This window comes from Nerophis ophidion, linkage group LG25 (genome assembly GCF_033978795.1).
Source record: "Nerophis ophidion isolate RoL-2023_Sa linkage group LG25, RoL_Noph_v1.0, whole genome shotgun sequence".
Classification (NCBI taxonomy): domain Eukaryota; kingdom Metazoa; phylum Chordata; class Actinopteri; order Syngnathiformes; family Syngnathidae; genus Nerophis; species Nerophis ophidion.
This window is the reverse complement of record NC_084635.1, coordinates 2,051,557-2,074,061: the sequence shown is the minus strand read 5'-3', so window position 1 is coordinate 2,074,061 and position 22,505 is coordinate 2,051,557. Positions and strand designations below refer to the sequence as shown.

The 22,505-nt window shown below is 42.3% G+C and overlaps 2 protein-coding genes across 3 annotated transcripts in view; one reads left to right on the top strand and one right to left on the bottom strand.

Moving 5' to 3' along the window:
- The first annotated feature begins 363 nt into the window (after positions 1-363).
- dpep1 (dipeptidase 1) overlaps positions 364-22,505 on the top strand; it is a 56,163-nt gene continuing 34,021 nt past the window's right edge. Inside the window, exons 1-3 of one of the 2 annotated variants that reach the window (XM_061887086.1) lie at positions 364-764; positions 1,361-1,434; positions 12,885-13,006. In XM_061887086.1, the coding sequence (XP_061743070.1) occupies positions 12,984-13,006 (23 nt within the window). In that variant the 5' untranslated portion in view covers positions 364-764; positions 1,361-1,434; positions 12,885-12,983. Of the gene's footprint in view, positions 765-1,360; positions 1,435-12,801; positions 13,007-22,505 lie in introns of those variants that run through there. The other variant, XM_061887087.1, reaches the window with a different exon arrangement.
- sult5a1 (sulfotransferase family 5A, member 1) overlaps positions 21,176-22,505 on the bottom strand; it is a 9,214-nt gene continuing 7,884 nt past the window's right edge. The window contains exons 5-6 of the mRNA XM_061887089.1: positions 21,425-21,605; positions 21,176-21,359 (exon numbers count right to left, since the gene is read on the bottom strand). Coding sequence (XP_061743073.1) covers positions 21,226-21,359; positions 21,425-21,605 — 315 coding nt within the window. The 3' untranslated portion in view covers positions 21,176-21,225. The remainder of the gene's footprint in view (positions 21,360-21,424; positions 21,606-22,505) is intronic.

The following is a 22,505-nucleotide window of genomic DNA, read 5'->3' as shown; positions in this document are numbered from 1 at the left end:
GTAGTTTGCAATTTGCAATCAATTTTCTGCGCGACTAGTTGGTGATGGCTTGGAGGAAAATTCTGTGTAAAGTGTCAAACTTCCAGGAAGTCAAAAGTCGTGGTCAAAAGTTTACATACACTTGTAAAGAACATAATGTTTGGGCTGTCTTGTGTTTCCAATAACTTCTACAAATCTTACCTTTTTGTGTAAGAGTGATAGAAGCACATACTTGTTGGTCACAAAAAACATTCATGAAGTTTGGTTCTTTTATGAATGTATTATGGGTCTACTGAAAATGTGACCACATCTGCTGGGTCAAAAGTTTACAGACAGCAATGTTAATATTTGCTTACATGTCCCTTGGCAAGTTTCACTAAAATAACACGCTTTTGGTAGCCATCCAGAAGCTTCTGGTTGTTTTTTTGACCTCTCCTCTTGACAAAATTGGTGCAGTTCAGATAAATGTGTTGGTTTTCTGACATGGACTTGTTTCTTCAGCATTGTCCACACGTTTAAGGCATGACTTTGGGAAGGCCATTCTAAAACCTTAATACTAGCCTAATTTAGCCTTTCCTTTAGCACTTTTGAGGTGTGTTTGGGGTCATTGTCCTGTTGGAACACCCAACTGATATTTTCATTTGATTGTGTTAGTTCTAGTTAGTAAAGTTATTGCATGTGATTTGATGACTGTAGTCTCTCTGTCCACAAACGGGGTTGTGAACGACCGTCCCTGTCGCTCGGGTTCCATGGACCACTCAGGAAGGACATGATCGCTTGAACAGGTTAGACTCTCGTTCATTTTGCAATAAGATTTATCTTGCTGGGTTGGATAGCTTTTCAGCCGCCGTCGTCGTTCTTGTCTGCCCCTTTTTGTGTAAGAGTGATTGGAGCACATACTTGTTGGTCACAAAAAAAACATTCATGAAGTTTGGTTCTTTTATGAATGTATTATGGGTCTACTGAAAATGTGACCACATCTGCTGGGTCAAAAGTATACATACAGCAATGTTGATATTTGCTTACATGTCCCTTGGCAAGTTTCACTAAAATAACGCGCTTTTGGTAGCCATCCACAAGCTTCTGGTTGTTTTTTTGACCACTCCTCTTGACAAAATTGGTGCAGTTCAGATAAATGTGTTGGTTTTCTGACATGGACTTGTTTCTTCAGCATTGTCCACACGTTTAAGGCATGACTTTGGGAAGGCCATTCTAAAACCTTAATACTAGCCTGATTTAGCCATTCCTTTAGCACTTTTGACGTGTGTTTGGGGTCATTGTCCTGTTGGAACACCCAACTGATCTTTTCATTTGATTGTGTTAGTTCTAGTTAGTAAAGCTATTGCATGTGATTTGATGACTGTAGTCTCTCTGTCCACAGACGGGGTTGTGAACGACCGTCCCTGTCGCTCGGGTTCCATGGACCACTCAGGAAGGACATGATCGCTTGAACAGGTTTGACTCTCGTTTATTTTGCAATAAGATTTCTCTTGCTTGGTTGGACCGCTTTTCAGCCGCTGTCGTCGTTCTTGTCTGCCCCTTCAATCAATCAATCAATCAATCAAGGTTTATTTATATAGCCCTAAATCACAAATGTCTCAAAGGACTGTACAAACCATTACGACTACGACATCCTCGGAAGAACCCACAAAAGGCCAAGGAAAACTCACACCCAGTGGGCAGGGAGAATCCACATCCAGTGGGACGCCAGTGACAATGATGACTATGAGAAACCTTGGAGAGGACCTCAGATGTGGGCAACCCCCCCCTCTAGGGGACCGAAAGCAATGGATGTGGAGCGGGTCTAACATGATACTGTGAAAGTTCAATCCATAGTGGCTCCAACACAGCCGCGAGAGTTCAGTTCAAAGCGGATCCAAGACAGCAGCGAGAGTCCCGTCCACAGGAAACCATCTCAAGCGGAGGCGGATCAGCATCGTAGAGATGTCCCCAACCGATACACAAGCGAGCGGTCCATCCTGGGTCCCGACAAGCGGTCCATCCTGGGTCTCGACTCGGGACAGCCAGTACTTCATCCATGGTCATCGGACCGGACCCCCTTCACAAACGAGGGGGGGCCATAGGAGAAAAAAGAAAAGAAGCGGCAGATCAACTGGTCTAAAAAGGAGGTCTATTAAAAGGCTAGACTATACAGAAGAGTTTTAAGGTGAGACTTAAATGCTTCTACTGAGGTAGCATCTCGAACTGTTACCGGGAGGGCATTCCAGAGTACTGGAGCCCGAACGGAAAACGCTCTATAGCCCGCAGACTTTTTTTGGGGCTTTAGGAATCACTAATAAGCCGGAGTCTTTAAGCCCTTGCTTTCGTTGCTGCCGCTCTTCATCCGTCGTTGCAGGCTCTCCAACTCCTTCTGCCTTGATCTCTCCTCCTTCTCCCCTTTTATGCAGCGTCAAGGAGAAATGTTAATTGTTTCCCGGTGTGCGAGCCACGCACCTGATCTCGCTCGTAGCATCGCTCCCGGCACACCCCGCCTTTCCGCTCAGCTGCATTCTCCGCCTCCTTGCCGCCATCTTGGGCAAGGCTCCAGCGTGCCCTGCCCCCTGCTCGTTCGCCGGGGTATTGCAATTCTATCATTGATTTGTTGATCATTGTTCCCCCGTAGTAGCATACTTGCCAACCCTCCCGAATTTTCCGGGAGACTCCCGGATTTCAGTGCCTTTCCCGAAAATCTCCTGAGACAACCATTCCCTCAGATTTCGTCCGGTTTCCACCCGGACTTAAGGCACGCCCCCTCCAGGTTGCTTCAAAACTGCTGCAAGTAGTAATGTTTAAAAAAACATAACAAAGATGAAGCGGACAAACGAAGAAGAGACAGTCATGGCGACGATGAGTAAGAAGAAGTACGCTTGGAAGTCATCAGAGAGGGTGTTTAGCATGGTTAGAAAGATAGTGACAGAGAATATAACGAGGATTCAGATCATTTTCGGCGGCCCTCCAGTGGGCGCTCTCCGCCCAAAAGTGGCCCTAACACTGAGTTAGTACAGTCACAGTGACAGATTAGTTGCAGGGTATATGTATTCCACAGATTGATAGCCCAGGAGAAGAAAATGTTTTCATGACGGGTCCTTTCGGCGTACAGTGATTTGTAACGCCTGGAGGAGTGTGAACAGTTTTGTGACCAGGCTGTGAAGTGTCTGCAGTGATGCTACTTGCCCGTTTCCTGACCCTGGACCGATAACAGTGGATGGGGGGAAGGACAACATGAGGATCTTTTCTGCAGTCCTAATTGTCCGATTTTTCCCCCTGTCTGTCCAGTAGAGTAGTGTACTAATGCAGTATTAAAGAATCAAAAACGGTACTAAACTCTGTTTTGAAAAGTATGGGCTTCACGGTGGCAGAGGGGTTAGTGCGTCTGCCTCACAATACGAAGGTCCTGCAGTCCTGGGTTCAAATCCAGGCTCGGGATCTTTCTGTGTGGAGTTTGCATGTTCTCCCCGTGAATGCGTGGGTTCCCTCCGGGTACTCCGGCTTCCTCCCACTTCCAAAGACATGCACCTGGGGATAGGCCCCTCCCACCTCCAAAGACATGCACCTGGGGATAGGTTGATTGGCAACACTAAATGCTCCCTAGTGTGTGAATGTGAGTGTGAATGTTGTCTGTCTATCTGTGTTGGCCCTGTGATGAGGTGGCGACTTGTCCAGGGTGTAGCTGAGATAGGCGCCAGCGCCCCCCGCGACCCCGCAAGGGAATAAGCGGTAGAAAATGGATGGATGGATGGATTCGCATGTTCGGCATGTTCGGCAGCGCACAATTAAGGAGTACTTAGAAACAGACACAGTGTGTGGACAGAAAGGAGAGAATGTGTAATGATCCTCTGCTCGGATCATTCCATATTCGTGTTTTGTTCCATTTTTGTATTATAGTCTGCCAATGTTTGCCTTAGTTCCTTGTTTAGTCTGTTACCATGGTTGCTCATTAGTTTTCACCTGCCCCTTGTTTTCGACGCACACCTGTTCCTCGTGATTACTGCCTTATTTAAGCCTGCCCCTTTTGTTATTTCGTTCTTGGTTCCTAATTTTCTCTCATGCAACAAGTGATGACTGCTTTCCATGCTCTACTCGCTAGCTTTCACACTACGCTTTATTTTATTCCTATTTCTCATGCTAGTTGTTTTGTTTTCACTTTTTGTGCCTTTGTGCCAAGTGTTAGTGTTTCTGTTAGTTTCCCTAGCTTCCATGCTAGCGCCTTTTGTTTGCCTTTTCTGCCTGGATCTAGTATTTTTATTCTTAGCCTTTTATTAGTGAAATCAATTATTTGTTGCTTACCTTAAGTTGTGTTCTTGCCCGACTCATCCTTGGAAGAAATAATCCGGCATCGCTATGCCCACCAAGCGTCACAGAACGGATACATTTTGGGTTAAAAACTAACGATAAAGGTGAAGCTATAACACTGAAACGCCCTCAGGAAGAGGCGCTTTAAAACAAGGCTAACTAGTTAGCGGCTAATGTCCATCCGCAATCGGCAGTGTTTTAGCTACTTCTAAATCATTAGTCCTCGTCTCCATGGCGATAAATAAAGTGAGTTTCTTACAAATATCATCCCTGCAAGACGAGGAAGAACTAAACATGCTCCACTACACAGGAGGATACAGTAGCTCACAATGTAAACAAATGCTATGGGTGGATCTACACCTCACATCCGCTATAATGATACCAAGTACAAGAGCGTATCGAGTGGATACATCGATATTTTTTAGCGTCATAAAATCTTTTTCTTTTTTATTTAAATTCATATAATATTCATCAACTCACGAATTATGTCCCTGGACACATGGGGACTTCAATTATGACCATTGGATGATCGAGTGGCCGTGCCAGCAACTTGGGGGTTCCAGGTTCGATTCCCGCTTCCGCCATCCTAGTCACTGCCGTTGTGTCCTTGGGCAAGACACTTTACCCACCTGCTCCAGGTGCCACCCACACTGGTTTGAATCTAACTTAGATATTGGGTTTCACTATGTAAAGTGCTTTGAGTCACTGGAGAAAAAGCGCTATATAAATATAATTCACTTCACTTCACTGTAACTACTTGGTGTTGGATCGATACTTATATTTGTGGTATCTTCCAAAACTAATGTAAAGTATCCGAACAACAGAAGAATAAGTGATTTTTACATTTTAACACAAGTGTTGATAGAACACGTTGAAACGGAAAATAAGCAGATAGTAACAGTGAATGAACAAGTAGATTAAGAAATAATTTTTACAGCTTGTCCTTTATAATGTTGACAAAATGATAGAAAGGGAAATGAAACAATATGTTACTGCATATGTCAGCGGACAAATACTTTTGCCAAAATGGACAGTTGCCAAAATAAATACTGGACGAACGAGCATAAAACTGTCAAAAAGAAGATGCCTTCTACCAATTCTGGTTCCGACTGTCGCTAACTGCCAGAGACTATTCGAGCCCGAAATACTTTGACAAGAACAAGAAAGTATGATCATATGACGCCTATAGTGTGGCTCACCTGCTCTGGCTTCCTGTGCACTTAAGATGCGACTGTGGAGAGGCGGAGCCGACGGGCCACGGCGGGGCGGGGCAAGCCATAGTCCTACTCAACATGGTGGCCAGGAGGCGGAGGATGCGGCGGAACGAAGAGGCGGGTCGTGCTGGGAGCGCCGCCGCAACAATCGAGATCAGGTGCGTGGCTCACACACCGCCTCACAATTGCTGCGGCGTCGCTCCCGGCACGACCCGCCTCTTCGTTCCGCCTCCCGGCCGCTATCTTGAGGATGGCTACGGCTTGTCCTGGCCCGCCGTGGCCCGTCGGCTCCGCCTCTCCACAGCGACTTTAAGGTTTTACTACTTAGGTATAAAATACTACACGGTCTAGCTCCATCCTATCTTGCTGATTGTATTGTACCATATGTCCCGGCAAGAAATCTGCGTTCCAAGAACTCCGGCTTATTAGTGATTCCAAGAGCCCAAAAAAAGTCTGCGGGCTATAAAGAGTTTTCTATTGGGGCTCCAGTACTCTGGAATGCCCTCCCGGTAACAGTTAGAGATGCTACCTCAGTAGAAGCATTTAAGTCCCATCTAAAAACTTTTTTTTACACTCTTGTCTTTAAATAGACCCCCCTTTTAGACCAGTTGATCTGCCGTTTATTTTCTTTTTTTCTGCTCTGCCCCCCTCTCCCTTGTGGAAGGGGGGGGCACAGGTTTGGTGGCCATGGATGAAGTGCTGGCTGTCCAGGGTCAGGACCCGGGGTGGACCGCTCGCCTGTGCATCGGTTAGGGACATCTCTGCGCTGCTGACCTGTCCCCGCTCAGGATAGTCCCCTGCTGGCCCCACTATGGACTGGACTTTCACTATTATGTTAGATCCACTATAGACTGGACTCTTACTATTATGTTAGATCCACTATGGACTGGACTCTCACACTATCATGTTAGATCCACTATGGACTGGACTCTCACTATTATGTTAGATCCACTATGGACTGGACTCTCACTATTATGTTAGATCCACTATGGACTGGACTCTCACTATTATGTTAGATCCACTATGGATTGGACTCTCACTATTATGTTAGATCCACTATGGACTGGACTCTCACTATTATGTTAGATCCACTATGGACTGGACTCTCACTATTATGTTAGATCCACTATGGACTGGACTCTCACTATTATGTTAGATCCACTATAGACTGGACTCTCACTATTATGTTAGATCCACTATGGACTGGACTCTCACTATTATGTTAGATCCACTATGGACTGGACTCTCACTATTATGTTAGATCCACTATGGACTGGACTCTCACTATTATGTTAGATCCACTATGGACTGGACTCTCACTATTATGCTAGATCCACTATGGACTGGACTCTCACTATTATGTTAGATCCACTATGGACTGGACTCTCACTATTATGTTTGATCCACCATGGACTGGACTCTCACTATTATGTTAGATCCACTATGGACTGGACTCTCACTATTATGTTAGATCCACTATGGACTGGACTCTCACTATTATGTTAGATCCACTATGGACTGGACTCTCACTATTATGTTAGATCCACTATGGACTGGACTCTCACTATTATGTTAGATCCACTATGGACTGGACTCTCACTATTATGTTACATCCACTATGGACTGGACTCTCACTATTATGTTAGATCCACTATGGACTGGACTCTTACTATTATGTTAGATCCACTATGGACTGGACTATCACTATTATGTTAGATCCACTATGGACTGGACTCTCACACTATTATGTTAGATCCACTATGGACTGGACTTTCACTATTATGTTAGATCCACTATGGACTGGACTCTCACTATTATGTTAGATCCACTATGGACTGGACTCTCACACTATTATGTTAGATCCACTATGGACTGGACTCTCACTATTATGTTAGATCCACTATGGACTGGACTCTCACTATTATGTTAGATCCACTATGGACTGGACTCTCACTATTATGTTGGATCCACTATGGACTGGACTCTCACTATTATGTTTGATCCACTATGGACTGGACTCTCACTATTATGTTAGATCCACTATGGACTGGACTCTCACAATATTATGCTAGATCCACTATGGACTGGACTATCCCTGTTATGTTAGATCCACTATGGACTGGACTTTCACAATATTATGCTAGATCCACTATGGACTGGACTATCCCTGTTATGTTTGATCCACTATGGACTGGACTCTCACTATTATGTTAGATCCACTATGGACTGGACTCTCACTATTATGTTTGATCCACCATGGACTGGACTTTCACAATATTATGCTAGATCCACTCAACCTCCATTGCACCGGTCTCCTCTGGTGTTGGGGGAGGGGGGTCCTCTCCAAGGTTTCTCATTGTCATCCCACTGGGTTGAGTTTTTCCTTGCCCTGATGTGGGATATGAACCGAGGATGTCGTTGTGGATTGTGCAGCCCTTTGAGACACTTGTGATTTAGGGCTATATAAATAAACATTGATTGATTGATTGGTTGGTTGAGTGATTCAGACAATCTTGACTCCAGTGTGACCAAATTTTTGATTTTGCCACAAATGCACCATGATTGTCAGGTTTGTACCTCACAGTTTGGTCAAGTTTTAGTTTTTACTCTGTGTTTGTCTTATTTCCTGTCAGCGCTCTTATGTTGTCTTTATTTCCTGCTGTAATCCCTGAGTGTGTTTGCCCTCAGCTGTGGCTGATTGGCACGGGGCCACACCTGGTGTCAATCAGCCAGGTGCTATTTAGACCTGCTTGTTCCTCCACTCTGGGCTGGATTATTGTCATTACGACTTGTCGCTCCTATCGTTTTTACCTGTATCCTATAGCTGTTGGCAGCGTGCTGTCATTTTGTCCAAGTTCCTGTTTCCTGGTATCCTGTTTCCTGTCTCCTAGTTCCTGGTTTGTGTTTTTTCATTTTTAAAGATTAAATCTTGTTTTCCTGCTAAATGCATGCCGTCATCTCTGCATCTTGGGGTTCGTCACCAACACAACCTGACAATGACAACATAAATTAGCCTAAATAATATTTTATCCCGCCTCAGATTTGGATCCACGTACGAAAGAATACGTAATACGAAAGGTGGTATTTGAAAACAAATCTGAATTGTACCGCTCACATTGACGTGAAAAAATCAAATATGGGCAAAAACATGGGAATAAAAGTGCAATGTGGACTTAGCCAAAGAGAAAGTCTCTTCAGGAACATAGTAGATTCCTCCAATGTGTGCCTTGGGACATGAGTTATCAAAATTGCCACATGAAAAAAATTTGCTTTTGATGTTTTTAATTATTTACATGCTTTAACTGATTCCCAATGGGTAGTAACACCCCCGCTTAGTCCATCCTCTTCTCTACTTCAGTGAAAAGTGCATGAAACCAATCAGACCATATCTGAGTCACGCAGTCAGCAGACGTCATGATGAAGGGAGGGGAGCGCACTGCTTTTTACTCTGCATACAAATTGAATATTTGATTTAATAGAGTGATAAGATCTACAGCTGTACTTGATGATAGCGGGGTGCATTCCTGCATGTAATGAACACAAGGCAGGATCTTATAATCAATGTGACGAGGTAGAAGGAAAAGAGACAGATGAGCAGGACCCCGAATATAACTGACAATACAGAGCAAATCCTTAAAGGGGAACATTATCACAATTTCAAAAGGGTTAAAAACAATAAAAATCAGTTCCCAGTGGCTTGTTGTATTTTTTAATTATTTTTCAAAATTTTACCGGTCTCGGAATATCCCTAAATAAAGCTTTTAAGTGCCTTATTTTCGCTCTCTGCGAAGACACTGGCCATTTCCCTGTGACGTCACACAGTGCTGCCAATGTAAACAAACAATGGGAATACCACAGCAAGATATAGCGACATTAGCTCGGATTCAGACTCGGATTTCAGCGACTTAAGCGATTCAACAGATTACGCATGTATTGAAACAGATGGTCGGAGTATGAAAGTATTGAAGAAGAAACTGAAGCTATTGAGCAAATAGCTATTGACGCTATTCATAGCCATAGCATTGCCGAATAGCTGCGTTAGCATCGCCGGTAAAATGTGCGGACCAAACGATCAGGACTTTCGCATCTTTTGACACCGGAGCAACTTAAATCCGTCGATTGGTAAGTGTTTGTTTCGCATTAAATGTGGGTGGAAGGAAACGTAATATAGTTGCAAATGCATCTGCAGGTTATCCATACATCTCTGTGCCATGTCTGCTTTAGCACCGCCGGTAAATAGCATGTTAGCATCGATTAGCGTAGCATGTTAGCATCGATTAGCTGGCAGTCAAAATCAACAAAACTCACCTTTGTGATTTCGTTGACTTAATGGTTGCAAATGCATCTACAGGTTATCCATACATCTCTGTGCCATGTCTGCTTTAGCACCGCCGGTAAATAGCATGTTAGCATCGATTAGCATAGCATGTTAGCATCGATTAGCTGGCAGTCAACATCAACAAAACTCACCTTTGTGATTTCGTTGACTGTGGTTGCAAATGCATCTGCAGGTTATCCATACATCTCTGTGCCATGTCTGCCTTAGCATCGCCGGTCAAATGTGGAGACACTCTGGTACATTCAATGGGGGTCTGGCGGCAGACACTTTGGCATCTTGGGGCCAGTGGTGCAACTTGAATCCCTCCCTGTTAGTGTTGTTACACCCTCCGACAACACACCCACCAGGCATGATGTCTCCAAGGTTCCAAAAAATAGTCAAAAAAACGGAAAATAACAGAGCTGAGACCCGGTGTTTGTAATGTGTTGAAAATGAAAATGGTGGGTGTGTTACCTCGGCGACGTCACATTCTGACGTCATCGCCTCCAGCGCGATAAACAGAAAGGCGTTTAATTCGCCAAAATTCACCCATTTATAGTTCGGAAATTGGTTAAAAAAATATATGGTCTTTTTTCTGCACCATCAAGGTATATATTGACACTTACATAGGTCTGCTGATAATGTTCCCCTTTAAAAGGAAAATATGATGAGGGTCTTCAGAGAAGATGACGTGCGTGATCTGAACCAGCACTAGAGCACATCTTACGAAACCGTGCTTTTTTGTGATATCTTGAACATAAACAACTCAAAGCAGCAGACCTCGGACAGTATTCTTGTCCTTGCCAGGCACAAACTATTTATCATTGAGAAAAAGCCCCTTTTTATAACAAGAAGCTGAAAGATAAGAGCCAAGTTATTTATTTCTGCCCTTCAAATGTAAACATTGTTGACATTTTTACATTAAGAGGGTCGAAGTAGAGAGGGCAGCTGATTAAATACGAAACACGAGGACCTGAGATTCATGGGTACTTTTGTATGTTTCTAATTCCTTCGTCGACTTCAGTTACGTGTTGTTTGTTGTTTGTTATTAAACCACAGTAACTCAGTCTACATAATTAGAGAAAACACTTCAACAAACTGAAGTCTAGAAACCCTTAAAAATAATGGAAACCGCAGATTTGGAGGATGTTCATTCAGTTGTTTAATTGTGGAGAAAGAAAACAGATAGACCGTCGTCATTTCCAGATGGTAACTCTATGCTTTTAAGAAACTCTAAAAGAAATCAGGAATAAAGAAGTGGTGTAGTCAGTCAGTCATTTTTGTTAATTTTTAGATCAAACATAGTGGAGAAAGGTTGCGATAAATACTGATAAAGTTGAGGAATGCTCATCAAACACTTATTTAGAACATCCCACAGGTGTGCAGGCTAATTGGGAACAGGTGGGTGCCATGATTGGCTATAAAAGCAGCTTCCATGAAATGCTAAGTAATTCACAAACAAGGATGGGGCGAGGGCCACCAATTTGTAAGCAAATTTTCGAACAGTTTTAGAACAACATTTCTCAACGAGCTATTGCAAGGAATTTAGGGATTTTACCATCTACGGTCCGTAAAATCATCAAAAGGTTCAGAGAATCTGGAGAAATCACTGCACGTAAGCCATGATATTACGGACCTTTGCTCCCTCAGGCGGTACTGCATCAAAAACTGACATCAATGTGTAAAGGATATCACCACATGGGCTCAGGAACACTTCATAAAACCACTGTCAGTAACTACAGTTGGTCACTACATCTGTAAGTGTAAGTTAAAACTCTACTATGCAAAGCGAAAGCCATTTATCAACAACACCCAGGAACGCCGCCGGCTTCGGTGGGCCCGAGCTCATCTAAGATGGACTGATGCAAAGTGGGAAAGTGTTCTGTGGTCTGACGAGTCCACATTTCCAATTATATTTGGAAACAGAGGACGTGGTGTCCTTCGGAACAAAGAGGAAAATAACCATCCGGATTGTTATAGGCCAGTGGTTCTTAACCTCGGTTCGATCGAAACCTAGGGGTTCGGTGAGTTAGCCTCAGGGGTGACACGGACACACCTGACTCACTGTGTGAATAAAAACTTCTCCCTATCGGCTTTATGGATACGGCAACAGCAGAAGTCAGACTGATTTGCATGTTTGTAATTTCTGGTGAGTTTATGCACTGTGTTGGTTTTGTTCTGTGAACAAGATGATGTTGATGCATGGTTCATTTTGTGCACCAGTAAAACAACATAACTTTGTCTTGAATTAAAAAAAAAAAAACATTTTATTTTTCACTAAAGAAGGGTTCGGTTAATGCGCTTATGAAACCGGTGGGGTTCGGTATCTCAAACAAAGTTAAGAACCACTGTTATAGGCGCAAAGTGTAAAAGCCAGCATGTGTGATGGTATGGGGGTGTATTAGTGCCCAAGGCATGGGTAACTTACACATCTGTGAAGGCACCATTAATGCTGAAAGGTACATACAGGTTTTGGAGCAACATATGTTGTCATCCAAGCAACGTTATCATGGACGCCCCTGCTTATTTCAGCAAAACAATGCCTAGCCACGTGTTACAACAGCGTGGCTTCGGAGTAAAAGAGTGCAGGTACTTTCCTGGCCCGCCTGCAGTCCAGACATGTCTCCAATCGAAAATGTGTGACGCATTATGTAGCGTAAAATACGACAACCAGACCCCTGACTGTTGAACAACTTAAACTGTACATCAAGCAAGAATGGTAAAGAATTCCACTTTCAAAGCTTCAACAATTAGTTTCCTCAGTTCCCAAACGTTTATTGAGTGTTGTTAGAAGAAAAAGTGATGTAACACAGTGGTGAACATACCCTTTCCCAACTACTTTGGGACGCATTGCAGCCGTGAAATTCTAAGTTAATTATTATTTTCAAAAAACAAACTTTATGAGTTTCAACATTAAATATATTGTCTTTGTACTGAATTCCACTAAATATGGGTTGAAAATGATTCACAATTTCCCAACTCATATGGAGACGGGGTTTGTATCAGTTGAGTCAACAGTTCTCCTCAATGATGTACAGCTGAAATAGCAAGAGGATGTAATAGCGCTGTTTCGCCACAAGGGGGCGGGTCCGGCCAAAAGGCAATATTGCTGTGGATGACGACACTTCCTGCCCTTCATTGAGACACATTTGGACCAAGACGGTGTGACGAAAATACTCATGTGCTGTTTCTCTTGTTACAGGTAAGCTGCAAATGTCTCTATATGATACACACTGAGCAAGAGTATATGAAAGTATGAAAGTGGGTCTTTTTATGCACACTCCGTGTATGTTTGAGAAGTAGCGCCATCGTGCTAATGTAGCTAACCTAAGCTAACTGAGGATGTTGCAATACTGACCGGATATTGCTACTCGTTAAATAACTTTTTTTCTTCTTTTTTTAATTAAATAACAAACATACATTCATAACGCATCCTGTAATCAAAGCTCTTTCAACATAACCAACAATTTACACATCAATCAATCAATGTTTACTTATATAGCCCTAAATCAATAGTGTCTCAAAGGGCTGCACAAACCACCACGACATCCTCGGTAGGCCCACATAAGGGCAAGGAAAAACTCACACCCAGTGGGACGTCGGTGACAATAATGACTATGAGAACCTTGGAGAGGAGGAAAGCAATGGATGTCGAGCGGGTCTAACATGATACTGTAAAAGTTCAATCCATAATGGATCCAACACAGTCGCGAGAGTCCAGTCCAAAGCGGATCCAACACAGCAGCGAGAGTCTCGTTCACAGCGGAGCCAGCAGGAAACCATCCCAAGCGGAGGCGGATCAGCAGCGCAGAGATGTCCCCAGCCGATACACAGGCGAGCAGTACATGGCCACTGGATCGGACCGGACCCCCTCCACAAGGGAGAGTGGGACATAGGAGAAAAAGAAAAGAAACGGCAGATCAACTGGTCTAAAAAGGGAGTCTATTTAAAGGCTAGAGTATACAAATGAGTTTTAAGGTGAGACTTAAATGCTTCTACTGAGGTGGCATCTTGAACTTTTACCGGGATTGCATTCCAGAGTACTGGAAAACATCGACAATAAAGTTCGCAACTTTTGGTCGCTAATAAAAAAGCCTTGCCTTTACCGGAAGTAGCAGACGATGTGCGCGTGATGTCACGGGTTGTAGGGCTCCTCACATCCTCGCATTGTTTATAATCGTAGCCTCAAGCAGCAAGAGCTATTCGGACCGGGAAAGCGACGATTTCCCCATTAATTTGAGCGAGGATGAAAGATTTGTGGATGAGGAAAGTTACACTGAAGCACAAAAAAAAAGTAAAAGCGACGGCTCCGGGCGGCGGCAGTGTGATCGTTTCAGATGTAATTAGACACATTTACTAGGATAATTCTGGAAGATACCTTATCTGCTTAATGTTTTAATAGTGTTTTAGTGAGATTGTAAAGTCATACCTCAAAGTCGGATGGCTGCAGTGAACGCCAGTGTCTCTCAGAGAAGCCGAGGAGCCAAGCTCACAGCTGCCTTTTTTGACAGCTGCTGCAGGAGGTCCCATAATCCACTGATGTCTCTGGTAATAGTAGACCTAATATCACAATTTTTCCCATCCAAAAACTTGCTGGTTGACGTAGACAAACATGTTCGCTTGACCGCTCTGTGTTAAAGCTTCACAACAAACAAAGAAACAGAGGCTGTGTCTCGGTTGCTAAAAAGGCAGCTGCAATCCACCGCTTTCCACCAACAGCATTCTAATTTGACGTCCCCATTATTAATTGAACAAATCGCAAAAGATTCAGCAACACGGATGTCCAAATTACTGTGTTATTATCCGATGAAAAGAGACGACTTTTAGCCGCGAGTAGTGCTGGGTTAATATGTCCCCTCCAACCCGAGACGTCACAAACACACGTCATCATACGCATCATCATTCCGCGACGTTTTCAACAAGAAACTCCGCGTGTAATTTAAAATTGCAATTTAGTAAACTAAAGCGGCCGTATTGGCATGTGTTGCAATGTTAATATTTCATCATTGATATATAAACTATCAGACTGCGTGGTGGCTAGTAGTGGCTTTCAGTAGGACTTTAAGTGTTTCTTAAAACCACAAAGTTACCATTTGAAATGACATAGTTTTGAGTCATGTTTGTTATATGCTTGTTTTCCCCTTCAAAATAAAACTGAATGTACTCCGCCTTCCGCCCTTGTGCAGCTGAGACAGGATCCAGCACCCTCTGCAACTCCGTGAGCGACAAGCGGTAGAAATGGATGGACGGATGGATGGATGAATCCTCCAAGAATGGTAATTCCATCCTCTTTGCAAGGGTTTGCATTCGGAGGTAGGGCCTGGCGGAGGTCTGCCCTCCGTGAGTGCTTATCTACTTAATTTGAAATTATTTCATTAAAATCCTTAAAGGGGAACATTATCAGCAGACCTATGTAAGCGTCAATATATATACCTTGATGTTGCAGAAAAAAGACCATATGTTTTTTTAACCGAATTCCGAACTCTAAAAGGGTGCATTTGGCCATTTAAACGCTTTTCAATTGTTCGCCTGTCTGAGCAATGACCTTTCGCCCGTGACGTCACATCGTGAAGCGACCCGCCATTTTCTCAAACACATTACACGCACCAAGTCAAATCAGCTCTGTTATTTTCCGTTTTTTTCGACTGTTTTCCGGTACCTTGGAGACATCATGCCTTGTCGGTGTGTTGTCGGAGGGTGTAACAAGACGAACAGTGACGGTTTCAAGTTGCAACAGTGGTCAAAAGATGCGAAAGTCCCTCGTTTGTTTTGCACACTGTACCGACAACAGCTATGCTACGACAGAGATAGCAAAAATGTGCGGATATCCTGCGACACTCAAAGCAGATGCATTTCCAACGATAAAGTCAATGAAATTACAAAGGTGAGTTTTGTTGATGTTATTGACTTAAGTGGAGTGTGCTAATCAGACATATTTGGTCACGACATGGCTGCAAGCTAATCGATGCTGACATGCTATTTAGGCTAGCTGTATGTACATATCATTACGCCTCATTTGTAGCTATATTTGCATCCAGCCTTTCCCTCCACCCACATTTAATGCCAAACAAACACATACCAATCTTTGGTTAGAAGGCGATCGCTGAATTCGTCGGCGCTTCCTCCCGTGCCGCTGTCTGTAGTGATATGGCTCAAAAGCTTCAGTTTCTTCTTTAATTTTGTTTTTGGTACCTGCCTCAGCACTCCATACATGCGTAATCTGTTGAATCGCTTATGGCGCTGAAATCCGAGCTACTATCACTGTACCTTTCTGTGCTATCTGCCATGTTTGCTTCTGGTGGCTTCACGCAGTGTTGTCACAGGACAATAGACGGGTGGTTATAGCGATGGTGTAAATCAGGCACTTTGAAGTTGTTTTTCGGGGTATTGCGTGATGGGTAAAATTTTTGAGAAAAACTTTGAAAAATAAAATAAGCCACTGGGAACTGATTTTTATTGGTTTTAACCCTTCAGAAATTGTGATAATGTTCCCCTTTAAAAAGTTTGGGTAGCTACAAATTGCAAGCTGTGTTATAGGCTTTAATTTTGAATGTGATAAGAGATTTAATTTGATGACTGACTAGTCCACGGCTGCTTCTATTTTGGTTATCTGTTGCCAGAACCGAAAAAGCAGCAGCTTGGGGGCAAAGGAGTAGTCTTTTAACAGCTCTACAGCGGGGGTGTAGGAGGTTTGCCTCCACAGCTCCTAAAATATTAATATCCCTGTCAGAGGCCATTACTTTGGACCAGACTCAGAAGGAACTTTTGTGGCTCCATCACTCCTACAGCGCGCTCAACACCGACAGTCTCTTGCTGCTGTTGAAAGCAGAATTATGTAGTGTAAGGTTAAAAACCATGTGTAAATAAATAATAGTTTCAAAATTGGTCTCATTCAAAAAAACAATTTTGTGCAAAAAAAATGTTTCATAATGCATTAATGTAAAGAAAAGGGCTATATTTAAACAATACAGAAATTTACTTTTTAGGCTATTTTGTAGTAGAACAGTTTCCAATCTTGGGTTAAAGACCTACTGAAAGCCACTACTAGCGACCACACAGTCTGATAGTTTATATATCAATGATGAAATATTAACATTGCAACACATGCCAATACAGCCGCTTTACTTTACTAAATTACAATTTTAAATTTCCCGAGAAGTGTCCTGTTGAAAACATCGTGGAATGATGACGCTTATGTTGACGCGTGCTTGTGACGTTATTGGTTGGAGCGGACATTTTATCCCAGCACCACTCACGGCTAAAAGTCGTCTGCTTTAATCGCATAATTACACAGTATTTTGGACTTCTTGAATCTTTTGCAATTTGTTCAATTAATAATGGAGACTATAAAGAATAATGCTGTTGGTGGAAAGTGGTGGATTGCAGCTGCCTTTAGCAACACAAACACAGCCGGTGTTTCTTTGTTGTGAAGCTTTAATATGGAACAGAGCGGTCAAGCGAAGATGTTTCCCGACCACATGTCAACCGGCAGGTTTCGGTGAGAAAATTGTGGCAATAAGTTGGCTCTTACCGTAGACTTGAGCGGAGCTTGCGTCCTCCTGCGGCTGTCAAAGAGGCAGCTGCGACTTTCTTGGCTCCTCCATGGCTTTCAGGTATTACTTTATAATCTCACTAAAACACTAGTAACACAATAAGCAGATAAGGGATTTTCCAGAATTATCCTAGTAAATGTGTCTGAATCGCTCCCACTGCCATCGCCTTTTTTTAAAAATTGTTTCCTTTTAGTGCTTCACTCTGACTTTCCTCTTTCACATATCTTTCATCCTCGCTCAAATTAATGGGGAAATCATCGCTTTCTCGGTCCGAAACAGTCTTGCTGCTGGTGGCTATGATTATAAACAATGTTCAGATGTGAGGAGCTCCACAACCCGTGACGTCACGCGCACATCGTCTGCTACTTCCGGTACAGGCAAGGATTTTTTATTAGCAACCAAAAGTTGCGAACTTTATCGTGGATGTTCTCTACTAAATCCTTTCAGCAAAAATATGGCAATATGATGAAGTATGACACATAGAATGGACCTGCTATCCCCGTTTAAATAAGTAAATCTCATTTCAGTAGGCCTTTAAGTTAACTCAGAGTTTGATGAAGCCAAGTTATGTGGATTCCCAAAGTTGAATCCAAGATAATGTTTTTTTGTTGTCGTTTTTTTAAATAAAAAACAGATCCCGAAAGGAGCAAGCGGTAGAAAATGGATGGATGTCGTGACCTGAAAATTAACCCATTTTGATTGATATTTGTTATTATAAGCGTTAACACAGACTGACTTTTTTAGCGGCGCATTGATAGCAGTGAGCTAATGCTGGCTAACACTGCTATTGTCGACATACTGAGCGGGCGGCTGCTTCTGCTTCGTCTCAAATTAGCTTGAAGTAAATCTTAGATTATAATTCATGCATCTCTCACCTGCTAGTAGACAAATGTGGGCATGGATCGACAGGCTGGTCCACTTTCACTTCCCGAGGTGGTGAAAAAGACATGAAAAGAAGCTTCCTGAGGGAACTTGTTTTCAGCTTTTGTAAGGATTGCAATTTAACCATCTAAACGGAATTGAGCGAGCGTCCTGTCAGTTGACATCCCAGCGAGATATTATTATAACTATTATTTCTACGGTCAGTGGTCAACAAAATAAACAAACAATTTTACATAAACAAACAGTTGGACATTCATAAATTGAAAATGTTGCAGACCGAAAGGGTTTAGGCTGAGGTTGAAGACTTATTGCGCCTAACCCTATAAACAATGTCAAATACAAGATGAGCTTCCAAAAGTTATGAAATTTCCTTTGCACAGCATATTATAAATACACAACATAAAGACTGTACAATTATATACACAGTACAGACATGTAAAATATCCTTGTACACGTATTACTTAAACCTTTGTACCAATTACATACTATATACAAACAATTATACATCCATTATTTATATCCCACATTTCATTTGTAATTACATTTATTATTACATTTATTATAGTATTAACTACTGTGTTGTTTCAAGAGTGATATATTTTTCCAAGGTATTGGTCTTAAAGTGTTTTTTAAATGTGTGAATGGAACTGGAACATTTCAAAGAATCAAACAAGCTATTCCACAGTTTAGCACCTACTAATGCTGCTGATGCTATAGTGTCAAAATAAAACTGCATGCGTTTAGCGCCAACTTCTAAAACTTATTGCTCATCTTCGTTGTGTTCGGGCTCAAAAATATCTGGATTCTGGATCATAATTTTCCCAAAGTAATCATTATTGGTTCTCACAAAATCTGCTTGATTAGCATTTTTGTTGATGGAGAAGGGATCTGTGGTTGCTCACGCCGCATTTTCTCTCAAAATGTCTCAGGAATCTCCGTCGGATTGATACTATATCGATCATATCTATTTATCCGAAAACAGTAGATGTCTTGGTGTCATAAATCAATAGCCTCAATATGGAGCGGACCTGGGCAATTATTTTGATTCGGGGGGCCAAATTTAGAGAAAAAAATGTGTCTGGGGGCCAGTATATCTACTTTTAGGAAAACTAACAAAACCTCACAATAAAGTCTGATTGAATGCTAAAAAAAATTATGACAGATGGAATGGAAATAGAATGGAATTGTATTTTTTTTCTATGAACGATAAATCCCTGAATAATGAGAACATATGAACGTCATACCCGCTCTCAATCGACATATTTTAGAATAAAGCCAAATGCAAAAAAAATGCAACAAACACAGCCAAAAATATGAACGTGAAGGGTAAAAAAACAAAAAACATCTACAATCTGATATATGTGATACATCACTAAGCTTTAGAACAGGGGTAGGGAACCTATGGCTCTAGAGCCAGATGTGGCTCTTTTGATGACTGCATCTGGCTCTCAGATAAATCTGAGCTGACATTGCTTAACATGATAAGTAATGAATAATTCCACTTGTAATCATAGTGTTAAAAATAATGTTCAAAATATAAAACATTCTCATGCATTTTTAATACATCCATCCATTTTCTACCGAATCTGTTCAAGAAGTTGCATTAATGGTAAGAAGTTATTTATTTATTATTGTTTAGTGTGGGGCTTGCCCTCCTGGGGGTTCTTCAGACCCCCAAGCACCGACATGAGAGCCTGTTTCAGGGTTACAATATTGTTTTATTTTTCAATATGTCTCTCAGTTGCTTTCCAGCAATAGTATTTCCAGCCCCATTCCAGTCTCTCCTCCTGGCTGCTGCTTATAACAGAGCGACATGTGATTTGATAACAAGGCCTAGGTGGGCCATCTACACACCTGTCGCTGCAGGCCCGCAGGCCACGCCCCCTCCACAGTTAGCTTCAGAATAACAATGTTATTACAAAGAATAAGAGACCTATTATACTGTAGAAATGTTGGCCTTACTTAAAAATGCACGTGTTTAGTTGTGTTCAGTGTTAAAAATATATATTTTATGGCTCTTACGGAAATATATTTTAAAATATTTGGCTTTTTGGCTCTCTCAGACAAAAAGGTTCCCGACCCCTGCTTTAGAACTTTCATGTAAAAATCTCCTTCCACGTCTGTCCCTGACACCCACATTTCAGGCTGGCTGCTCTGGAAACACTCGGTGGAAACACTGCTTGGTGCCTCGTCTGACCTGCTGTGACTTACATGACCATAGTAACTAGTAGGGTTGTACGGTATACGAGTATTAGTATAGTACCGCGATACTAATGAATCATATTCAGTACCATACCGCCTCTGAAAAGTACCGGTCCGCCACACCCTAAGATTTTTTGTTAAAAAAAAGCCAATAATGGAATTTTTTCTGGTCCCCTTTATTTAGAAAAGTATCTTAAAGTACCGGAAAGTATCAAAATAATATTGGTATCAGGACAACACTAGTCACTAAAGTATCATGCAAAAGCGCAGATTCAAACCATTGAAATATGTTGTGTAGTTCATGACCTGTGGTAATTTGAAATATCACTGCACATCATAACGCCAGCTACACTTTCTATCTTAAAGATCTAAAAAAAATATTTGGGAATGTCCGGCGGGCCAGATTGAAAATCTTAACGGGCCGCATGTGGCCCCCGGGCCTTAATTTGCCTAGGTCTGCTATAGAGGCAACTTTTTTTTGCACTTAACTGGTACTTTAATACTTGAATGGGCCCCGGACTTCTCTATGGTGTGAAAGTTGGGCCCCGAGGTCAAAAAGGTTCAGAACCCCTGACTTTAAGCATAACCATTAGCTCTTATCTCAGAACTCTCCTAAGTTGAGGTACCCCTGTAGTGTACTCATCCCACCACAAGGGGTCATCATATTCATGCTTTTTTTGGACCCCTTTTCTGCCATAATACACATTGGATAAACATGAATGAATGAAGGGTGATAGAGTGATTTTATGTTTACTGAATAAAGAATAGAATCATTTCATGTCTCTCAAAGACGCTCCTTTGGATCCACTTCTTCCCATACAAACTCAACAGAGCAAGCGGGCATCTTCTCCTGCAGAACCTCCTCAAACTGTTGATTCTGCTCCTGAGTGAAAAGGTTCTTCCAGTCCCCAACCTTGCCTACGAACAAAGCATCGATTGAGCACCCAGGTGACGTACCTGAGGATTGCTTCCCTGAGCCTCACCTCTCCTCATGAAGGCTCCTTTGCTGTGATCCATGATTTCATGAGGAACCAGGGTGTAGTTGCTCATCTTGTTCTCCTTCATGCTGCTGAAGCTGCAGTGTCTCACACAGCTGAGGACCTCATCCTCCACTAGGGGGCGCTGGAGGAAAGAGCTCACCTTCTTGATGGCACTGTGGAGGTCCTAAAAGAAACACAGTTAGGGACAATCCAGCATCTTAATGCGTCTAAAGCTGTGGTGTCCAAAGTGTGGCACATAGGCGGAAGGCGGGTTACACCCCTGGACAAGTCGCTACAGCTAACTTTTTAACGGCCCGCCGTACATTCTGAAAATACTATTAAAAAAAAAAACATAAAAGAGCAAAAAAGTGAAATGTGAAAAGGAAAAAGTTGCCTTGCAGGCTGCTTTTTTTTCTTTAAAACTGTCATTGCGCAAAGAATAATAATGAATACAAAATAACATCCATTGCACCGCTAGCCGGGGGGTGAGACATCTGCAGTCCCCTCCAAGGTTTCTCATTGTCCCATTAGGTTGAGTTTTTCCTTGTCCTGATGTGGGCTCTGAGCCGAGGATGCCGTTGTGGCTTGTGCAGCCCTGTGAGACACTCGTGATTTAGGTTTATATAAGTAAACATTGATTGATTGAAAAAAAATGTTATGTATTATTGACATATTCAAAGCTCCAAATATTCCACTTTGAAAAATTTCTTGAGGAAATATTGCATATTTTTTGTGTTTGCCGTAAAAAAGGACATAAGAAAAAAAAATTGAAATTAACCCGTCTAATCAACAGATCTGAAGTTGATCTAGAGATTCAAGTATTAAAAATATAAAATGTGTGAATTATTTTTCACTTTTATGAGTGAGTCCCTGCGATGAGGTGGCGACTTGTCCAGGGTGTACGCCGCCTTCCGCCCGATTGAAGCTGAGATAAGCACCAGCGCCCCCCGCCACCTCAAAGGGAATAAGTGGTAGAAAATGGATGGATGGATGAGTGAGGCCCTTTTGGATTCTTGAGAATTTTAGTGGGAATTGTTTTTTTGTTGTTGTTTTTTTTAATCTGTCATTGCTCAAAAATAATAAT